This window comes from Cydia splendana, chromosome Z (genome assembly GCF_910591565.1).
Source record: "Cydia splendana chromosome Z, ilCydSple1.2, whole genome shotgun sequence".
NCBI lineage: Eukaryota > Metazoa > Arthropoda > Insecta > Lepidoptera > Tortricidae > Cydia > Cydia splendana.
The window spans coordinates 37495252-37505387 of NC_085987.1; the positions used below are offsets into that span (position 1 = coordinate 37495252).

A 10136-nucleotide genomic window follows, 5' to 3' on the forward strand; every position below is an offset into this window, starting at 1 on the left:
GATAAATCGATCTAGCTAGGTCTTATCTCTGGGAAAACGCGCATTTTTGAATTTTTATACATTTTCCGGGCAAAGCTCGGTCTCCCAGATATTAAATATAAATGCGCCGTAAATAGACGCCTAGCATACGTATACATTAATCGGCAACAATAAACGCAAAAATCAAAACGGTCAGTAAAAAGAAACCTCGATTTCTGAGATTTTTACGCAGGATTTTTCGCCTAAGCTGCAGTTGTCCTTATCGCACAAATTTTAGGAGCCGTCCCTGTCAGCGCGACGGAGATATTTACCTAAAATTCTCAGATCGGAGAAAGGGCTCAGCTAATGTATCCTCTTAACATCCATACCTAATTACCAGATTAAGAGGATCGAGGAACTCGAAAATAAACCAGTCGGGATACAAGTTTTTTAAACATTTTACTTGAAAGAAAGCACATTTTAAAATATGACAAAATTACTTCATTGTTTAACAAATATTTAATAAAGCATCCTGTAAAATTCAACACTACATTCGCACTCTGATCCAATGTTAATTCCCTGCCGCCTAGTCATTCGCTCAGAGTCGATATTTTGGAAATATTGCATACCAGCATATCCTGATTGTTGTATGGGTTGCTGGACGTCACCGCTAGCTATAGGTTGATCGCCTGTGGCGGTTGTCTGTTTACCTCCTTTTTTAGATTTGCGTGACTCCTTAGCTGCTGCCGCCGTAGTTTCTCCTTTCTGTTTCTTGCCGGCCTTTGGGCCTGACGTTCCCTTTTCTTGGTACACAGTGGCCCCTGGTGTTTTTTCAGGTGCTGATTTTGGCGACTGAGTTGCCGCATCCGAAGGCGAACTAGTTTTTTCTTCTGCAGCTGGTCGTTTGCAACAAACCTTTAGTACACAATTTTTGAATTTCATAAAGTTGCTAAGCTTTGCTGGGGGTGGAGGTGGATATTTTCGTTCATAGCACTCCTTTGGACTGCATACTTTAGGAGTACAAACACCGGGTTCGCATTCATATGGTTTTAAAGGTCGGGTCTTTTTCCCAGTTGCTTTCGTTTCTGTTTTTACTTCTTCTTTAGTATCTTTCTTTTTCTCAGTGACTTTCTTCCCCTTTTTTTTCTTTCCTTTCGTTTCTTCCTTTTCTTCCTTTTCTTCTTTTCCTTTCTTATCTTTCTTATCTTTCTTTTCTTTCTTTTCTTTCTTTTCTATCTTTTCTTTCTTTTCTTTCTTTTCTATCTTTTCTATCTTTTCTATCTTTTCTTTCTTTTCTTTCTTCTCTTTCTTTTCTTTCTTTTCTTTCTCTTCTTTCATTTCTTTCATTTCTTTCTTTTCTTTCTTTCCTTTCTTATCTTTCTTATCTTTCTTATCTTTCGTTTCTTTCTTTTCTTCCTTTTCTTTCGGTTCTTTCTTTTCTTTTCTTCCTTTTTTTCCAGTTGACGTTTTTGCATCCACTGTAGTTGGTTCGCCTTTATTATCTTTCCCAGTCGTTTTTTTGTCTTTTTTTGGAACTTTTGATTTACCTGACTGGATAGATGCATTAGAACCCATTGGCTTAGTTTCATCTTTGACGGATATGTCAGTGCCAATAACTCCGGGTTTAAGTTCTATATGCTTATCTTTCTTCCAAAATTGTAATTTTTTACAACAGTTTTTCATGGCTTTCACAATGTCAAACTTTTTTGGCGGCGGGAGAGGTTTTTTCTCTACACTTTCTTTATATTTTGAAATGCTCGATGAACCTTTTTCTTTAAGTATTGTTCCTTCTTTTTCTTTTTTTTTGTGTGTTTGTGATGCCTGACTGGAAGAAGCATCGCTGTCACTTTGTTTCTTTTTACTTCCATACTTTTCTTGAAGTCGTTTAAAACATTCACTTGGAGTGCATTTGCCTGGTACACATACGCCGGAATCACATGGCCTATTTTTTAATTTTTTGTCATTTGTTGGAAATGATGTGGTACAAAGACATCGATGCAGCGCCTTCTTACCTGCTTTCTTTTTGCCTTTCTCTGGTTCAGAGCTGGATACCGACGATACAGTACTCGCAGTTTTCCCTTTATCATTAAATTCTATACTAAAACTACAACCTGATTCAATTTTGATCGTTCGTCGTTTGGACGAAGTACTCGAGCTATCATTTCCACCACTAACAGATCCGCTGCCAATTCCTTGCGATTTCTGTTTAAATTGTTGTGAAGTACCCTTTTCTTTCTTTTCCGTAGCCGCTTGCTCCTTAACATTATACACGATTTGTGTTTGCGCATACGGTCCAAAAACGCCTTTCAGATTGGAAAATGGTGATTGTTTGTGTGTATACGATGATGCGAAATTACTCAGGTTTTTATTTCCGGTTATCTGATTTTTTGGTTTCTCACTGTTTTGTTTAACGGATAAATGAAACCAATCATTAAAATTATATTTTTTATATGAATGAATAGATCGCTCTGTATCATTCTGCACCCAAGTGATTCTTGAAGAAAGATTAGTTGTGATTGAATTAGTGTCATTATTTTGTTTTTCTTTTGTTATAGTTTTTTGTAGTAAACTGGATTGAACTAGAAAAGATCTAAAATTGGGTTTTGATTTATTTGTGTTTATTTTATTGTACTCTGAATATTCCATTACAGATGATAATCCCATATTTGATGTGGTTTTCAAATACACATTATTCTTTGGCATTGATATATTTGTTGACATGTTCACTAAATATATTCCAGATGGACATAATTGAGAGACAACACTACGGCTAGATACTAAAACAAAGTACTGGCTTAAGTTTCTTTTTGCTTTTTTAAATGGTAAGTTTGCTGTCGGGTGTAAGTTTCCTTCTGCCGTTTCAAATGAGTTAAAAGTCGGATGTGTTATTATTTGTAAATACATTTTGTCCAATCCTTGTCCGTCCATCTTGTTTTGTGTGCTTTCGGTTTGTAATCTGTTCATGTCTCTTAAGTACATTTGGATGTAAGGATCCGATCCTTTTTGTTTTATTTCGTACCATGGTTGGTTGTTTCCCTGGAGCCGGTCTGTGCGTTTATACCGTAGTAGACCTGGGTAGTTGCAGTCCTTTATCTTCGTGAAATTTTCAGGAGACCATTTTATTTTTCGCATTCCTGCAATGTGTTTAACCGTATTAACCGGAGTTAAAGTTCTTAATTCATTTTCTTCCTCTCTTGTTTCAGGAAACTCGTTGATATTTTTTTCGAAGCATAGTTCCATATTGCATGGACATATCCAACCTCCGTCAAGGTTAGCTTGCCGGCAACATTTTGTTTGTACTACTCCTTTTAGCAGAGACATCACATTTTCTTAATTATGAGAACCTTGATCCACTCGTGCGTCTTCAGACAAAAGAAATGTAACGCCACATCTCATGACAAGGCGCAGCTAGAAGAAAAAAAAATAGTGATAGTGGGTACTTAAAAAATGCAAAAAAAAAATGAAAATGGTTTGACTGTTGCAGTTTCAGAGTAACGCGCGCGTGCCTTGTACAGTCGCCCACACTGTTAACTGTACATCGGTGGACCTTATGCCTTTTGTAATAAGGTCCTCTGATGTATAGTCAGGAGTGTTGCTGTGTTCTACTTAATTAATGTTCTACTATTATTGAGTTCTAGTCAGTATGTACAGTCAGCATGGAATAAATAGTGACGGCCAAAGTGTTTTTATACGTATGATATAGGAGGCAAACGAGAAGACTAATCTCCTGATGGTAAGCGATTACCATCGCCCGCGACACCAGAGAGGCTGTAAGTGCGGTGTCGCTCTTTTCTTGAAGGCGTGCCCCGTGCCACAGATGAGTGGTTGTTTTGAGGCACCATGTATATGATTTTGACTGTACAGAATTGCTGTAATATAATATAGTGAAGGATACAACTCAGTAGTGCTGCTTGGAGCGTAGTATTTTAAAGGTAAAATTACGCCTATGTGGGGTGACCTCGGCTCTTTGAAAATTCTTTATAATGCAGTCAAGAGAATAGTGGACATTCATTTCTCCATATAAACGTAGTGTCCATTTTCCTCCCTGGATATTGAGATACAGGAAAATATATTTTCACCACACCTGCTCGGAAAGGCTTACTTTGCACTTGAAAAACTAATAGCAAAGTTGCATTTTATTCACATGTGAGGCAAAGTAATCAAATGCAAATTTTGAGTTGTTTTCTTATGTTTGCTGGTAGAATTGACTTTTAAATGATGATTTTGGATAAAAATATTTAATAACATTCATTTGGATTTGATTTTGTTTGATATTTTACATTTAATATGTGAAAAATTTTGTATTTCTTTCGGGGGCAAATTTTGTTTAACCCTCGTGCTTTGAAACCCTCGCAACGCTCAAGATTCCATTTTTCGAACCACTCCCTATCCTCCCCAATTTTGGAATCTTTCGCTTGCTCGGGTACCTATCAATATTAGCACGAGCGGTTAAACAACAACTTTGCCCCCTTGTAAAACAAATAACTATTACACAATTATGCCCCTGCCTGATGCGTTTAACTTTTTTAATTGATAGACAAAAAGATTACATACATATTTTTAAAAGCTCCCAACTACATATATTTACCTACATCATGTTGCGTAAAACATGTTTTATAATGTTTATATCCAGAGAGGAGAATAGGGAATACGTTAGGTTACTATTTTCACCAAACTAATATCAACCACCACACAATCTACACATGAAACATACACAATAGGAAGCTACATATAGAAAACTAGTTTCGGCCTGGACATCGTCGGCGTGGGATGATGATGATGATGACTGATAAAAACAATCCTGATATGTCCTTCCTCGGGCCTTAAACTATATATCTACAAACCAAGTATTACCTATCTAAATCTGTTCATAGATTTAAGCGTGAAGTGGTAACAGACAGACAGAGTTCCTTTTTCTTATAATACCTATAAACTCTGTATCTTTAGATATTTAAATAAAAGTAAACAAACAATTTGTACATTTTCGGGTAGTTATAGCATTTATTGGCTAACCGACCAATTACAAAACCGCCTGGATCAGTCACTGAACGACCAGACTTTAACCTAAATTATTTGATCGTGTAATGTTTTCATCTACCCTCAACTGGCATAGGAGCCATTTGAGGGTAGATTTTATTTACCTATATTTAAATACCTAAAGATACAGAGTATACAAGTGAAAGTGTTTAATATTCGTCAATTTAGTTTAGACATTTATTATTACAATGTACTCATGGTGGTCTCTAAAACTATCACCGATTGTAATCCCACACCAAAGCCCCGAGAAGATAGCCCGGCGCAAGAAACTCGGTGGGACAATTTTTTTCAAATATATTATTGTATAGTCCGTCCGTTTATCTAAGATCAAGTACGCCATATATAGTATGTATGGCGAACTTGATTTTAGAAATCGGATAGGCTATACATGAAATCTTGAAATAGTAGGGATGTCAAGAATATACACAATAGCATTATCGAGACCAAAATGAGGGTAGGTAGTTTCTAGCCTCTGCCGTCGCCGGCGCCCGCGCCGTATTCGCGGAGAGCTGCAGCCCGGTCTGCGCCGTCTGCCAACGCGAGCTCTTGATGACACTTTTCGGTACGGAGTAAACATGTCGAGCGATTTACGACTTAAAAAACGTGAGTGACCCGATTTAATATGTCAAGAATAGTCAAGATCAATCTATGAACCTCACCTTGTGGCTCACTGTAAAATGCGGCGTTATACCATGCTCTAGCACTAGAATGGAAAAACAGTACGTTTCATTTTACGTAGACCACGCTTCACGATCCATGACTGCTAACTATGCCGCATATTTGTAAGTATTAACTTTGATTTGACTGTTGATATGTAGTTGGATAAGCTATGTTTTCAGTTATTATTACGTACTGCACCTTACAAACGGATTGGAGAGGCGGAGGAATAATGTTGTGACAGTAATTTTAAAATTATGAATGAAGTTAGTCAACGTCAGTCAACGTGAGTCAACGATAATTATGATGACTCTTGCTAACTTTTTAAGTTTTTATTAATACTTTTCTATCTCGAAGGGTAGGATGACACAGGATGACACCTGTCATCTCCATATAATTTATAACCTAAAAACGCCAATATGGGGTATTACTGCAATGTTCTGCCGCCAGAGTGCAGCACTAAGCTAGCTAGTAAACCATAGAGTAACTTATACAGTTATACATACTGGGCCTTAAACTGTTTTTTGACAAGTTTTCACAGACATAAAAATATGGAATTGATGCATAAAGGCGGTTTCTTAACAAGGGCTTACTGGGAAACGAGAAAATAGAAATTTAGTTATCTGCCTCTTTATCGCTCGAATATGCAAGAGTGATAGAGAGGTTAGATAACGAAATTTTGATTTTCTTGTTTCGCGGTAGACCCCCAGATTGTGATGGATTGTGGTAGTAGCGCCCCCTACGCAGAGTTTCGCGTAATATTCCCTATTCCCGCAAAATTGTATTGAAAGGTGTCATCCTACCCTCCGAGTTTGGAAAATATTATAATTATGCTCACGCATTATTACGCAAAACTCTGCGCAGAGGGCGTCACTAGCACAAACATAGGGCTACATAGGGCCTACCGCGAGACACGAAAAGTTCGATTTCTGCCTCTCTATCACTCTTGCATATTCGATAGATAGAGAAATTTCAATTTTCGCCTTAGAGGATATAACCACTTAATTACTCCGAGATTTTCGCGTTTCAATTTTCGTTCAATTGTCCTATATATTATACTACTCTTTGGCGGTAGGTCACCTGTAAACAAACCGCCTTGATGCATCAATGTCATAGTAAATACTTGTCAAAAAACTGTTTAAGGCATAAGTAGAGTACCTATGTATAAGTTACACTATGGTTTAGTATGTGCACTAGTGCTGCACTCTGGCGGTAGAACATTACAGTAATACTCCTTATTGACTATTTTTATCTATGGCCACAATTGGACTATAAATTGACCTCTATACTTACACTCTTTGCCTTGATCTACCCTCCATATTTGACGTCTTTTTCAATTGACAAGGTATTATATGAAAGCTTTAGGGAATATTACTCAAAACTCTGCGTAGGGGGCGCCACTACCAGTATTCATCACAATCTGAGGTCTACCGCGAAACAAGAAAATTTTGTTATCTAACCTATCACTCTTGCATATTCGAACGATAAAGAGGTTTCGCGTTTCCCGGTAGGCCCTTGTTAACAAACCGCCTTGGTGCATCAATGTCATATTTTATTGTCTGTGAAAACGTGTCAAAAGACAGTTTAATTAAGGCACAGTATGTATAAGTTACTCTATGGTTTACTAATTAGCATAGTGTTGCACTCTGGCGGCAGAACAATGCAGTAATACCCCCTATAAAGGGTTATACATATCATATCTTTTACCAAGTAAGTCAACAGGCCTTGCTGTAGACTTGTAGAGTCTGAACTGTAACCATCTTTCTCTGTCACTCTAATTACGCCTTCATTGGAGTAAAAGAAAAAGATCCCCGCAATTTGCGAATTTAGGTTTTCGCGGTAGAGAAGTGATGAAGTGAAGAGTGAGCGGAAAGAGAAGAGTCATAGAATGTATTGGTTCCCTTTATATATCTCAGGGCTCGGAACCGGTATTTTTAAAAAACCCCGAAATAGCCCAATATTTTGAATTACTTTATGCTCTTTACGTAGGACTGAATCAAGTATTTAGGTAACGAGTTTGTATTATTAGATTGTCCCATTAAAAGTGAAATAATAAACCAAAGAACGAAAAAGAACGAAATAATACCGTTATTTTTGTATAGAGCAAATACCGGTTTCCGACCCCTGATATATCTTATATTCCACGACTCTTCTCTTTCCGCACAGATCGACTCTATAGTTCGTTTTTTTAGCATTAGAAAGAACTTGAAAGAAGGTAAGCGATCTTGATTTGTCTTTTAATTGAAAAACACTTTTTAAATATCAATAACTATTACTTATGAAAGCAGAATAATATAAATGATCGTATTAGATTCATAATTGTTACATATTTGCCGTAACTTATTTTTAAAATGTGTTGTTCAATTAAAAGGCACATCAAGATTGTTTACCTTATTTCTAATGCTAAAAAAAAAAGAACTATAGAGAATGTGCGGAAAGAGAAGAGTCGTGGAATGTATGGGGCTCAATACTTACATATCACGACGATTCTCTTTACGAACAGACTCTACCTGAAAGTTTTAACCATTATTTTGACAAATAGGTAAGTAGGTAGGTATGGTAGTTAGCAAAATACCTCAGAAATCTCTGAATATAAAGCCTGACCAGTAATATATGTCAAGCCTCATAGTCAAGAGGGCGCTGTTTTTCTCATGTATAGGGTGACAGGTCAGAATATTATGAACAAATTAGTTCCAGTATAATTCCGCAACATGGCGCGTGATCATATATTACTGGTCAGGTATTACATCTTTCTTACTTAATTCAGAATCCTAAATCTTAAAGGGCCCTTTACACTCGTGCGCGAACAGATCTAATAAGAGACATTGAAATGTAAAAAAATAGTTATTTACGATACAAGTGCGGAAAAGAGTGTATCGTACAACGTTTTACAGTACATATGGCCCTTTAAACTTTTGACATACGCACGAAAAGTGCTATTTTACGCACTAGTACGGGAAAATAGGCCCATATGTACTGTAAAAGTAATTTTAATGCTCATGCCAAGTTTCATGTCCTTTCAGCATGTTTCAAAACGTAACTATCTACTTTAATTCGATTGCATGACGGCGGCTAACTTCTTTTGATTCTAAAATTCAGGGTTATAATACTACTATAGGTGAACAAAACATTTCAACAGCAACTTTTGGGGAAAATTTCACTTACAGATTTTCAGGCTGTTACGAAAATTTGGAAAACCCAAATCAGAGTAGTAGGACGTGCAAATGCAAATTTATATCAAATGATAACACACTGTCCATCAAGTAACTCGACCGTCAAAGTCCACACTTTGTCACGGCAAAGTAGGTGTCGAGACTGTCGAGTTAGTTGATGGACTCGCGTAAAGGCGCGGCCTGTCAGTTGTTCGGAACTGTCAAAATTATGTTCTAACTGACAGGCCGATACCGTCCGGCGGACTGTTAATCAGTGGACCCCTTAAAGGAGTAAAAAAGTAAAAAACATTTCTCTAATAACGATACACAACTTTATATCAAAACAACTCACATAATACATTTACAATAACATTATAGATAAATATATAGATGACATAATTGATACGTTTGAATGTAAAAATTCCTAGAATCACGTACGGATTGATTCCCTTATATGAAATTAGACAACAGTTTAAGCTTTGACCTAACTGTTCATTACTTATATGTTATATGTATCGCTCTTTAAATAATTAGGTACATATTATACCTTTCAAACCGATACATTTATCAACCGGTTTATTTTTCAATTAAAAAAAAATGCTTTAATTTTTATATTTTAGTTTAGAGTTATCGTGCCGTTATAAGAGGTTTTAAAATTTTACTTTTTTTAATTGTTTAAAATAATAATTTTAATAAGCCTTCATCTAACAAATTTTGAGGCATGTTGCATTGGTATTAATTTTTATATAACAGATTTTGGGGCGTTGTATTGGTATAAATTTTTATCTAGCAAATTTTGGGGCATGTTGCGTGGGTATTAATTATTTTAAGTCAAGTTGTTGCATATTTCATAGAACTTATTGTAGATTTTGAAGATTGAGTTTCATTGTCACTATTATCTGATTTCTTGTAATCGCATTTGAAACAGCAGTCTGACGCAATTTGACAAGGTTTACAATCTTCATCTGACGTACGAGACATTCGAGATGACGGCAGAATAGAACTACTGAGGGTATCAATATCTTGTTCATACCATTTAGGAATTATTTTACCTCTTCCTCGCCGTCTTCTTCGTCGTCTTCTAGGATGATCGCGACTCCTAGCTAATAATAATCGCGCTTGAGAAATAATACTGTTAGTTAATTTTTTATCCCCAGGCCTGGTCTCTTTCAACTGTTCTCTAAGGTTGGACATGAGATATAAATAACGACTATCTCTTCTAAGTTTTCCTCTAAAACAGATGCTTGGTTTATGCAGAAGGTCGTAGAAAAAGTCTTTCGCTTCTCTCTCATCTTTCTTAATGTGGCTTACTTGTCTTACCTGTTTAATGTT

At 36.4% G+C, this 10136-nt stretch overlaps 1 protein-coding gene across 1 annotated transcript; it reads right to left on the bottom strand.

Annotated features, from left to right (window-relative positions):
• Positions 1–398: 398 nt before the first annotated feature.
• On the bottom strand, positions 399–5915 carry LOC134803928 (uncharacterized). Its single transcript, XM_063776748.1, has 2 exons — positions 5655–5915; positions 399–3366 (listed from the first exon to the last, which is right to left on the bottom strand). The coding sequence occupies exon 2, from the start codon at positions 3277–3279 to the stop codon at positions 478–480; it is 2802 nt and encodes a 933-aa protein (XP_063632818.1). The 5' UTR covers positions 3280–3366; positions 5655–5915; the 3' UTR covers positions 399–477.
• Between the last annotated feature and the right edge of the window lie 4221 nt (positions 5916–10136).

Excerpts from the sequence above, each read along its gene's own strand:
- LOC134803928 (XM_063776748.1), bottom strand. The coding sequence starts at position 3,279 with ATGTCTCTGCTAAAAGGAGTAGTACAAACAAAATGTTGCCGGCAAGCT.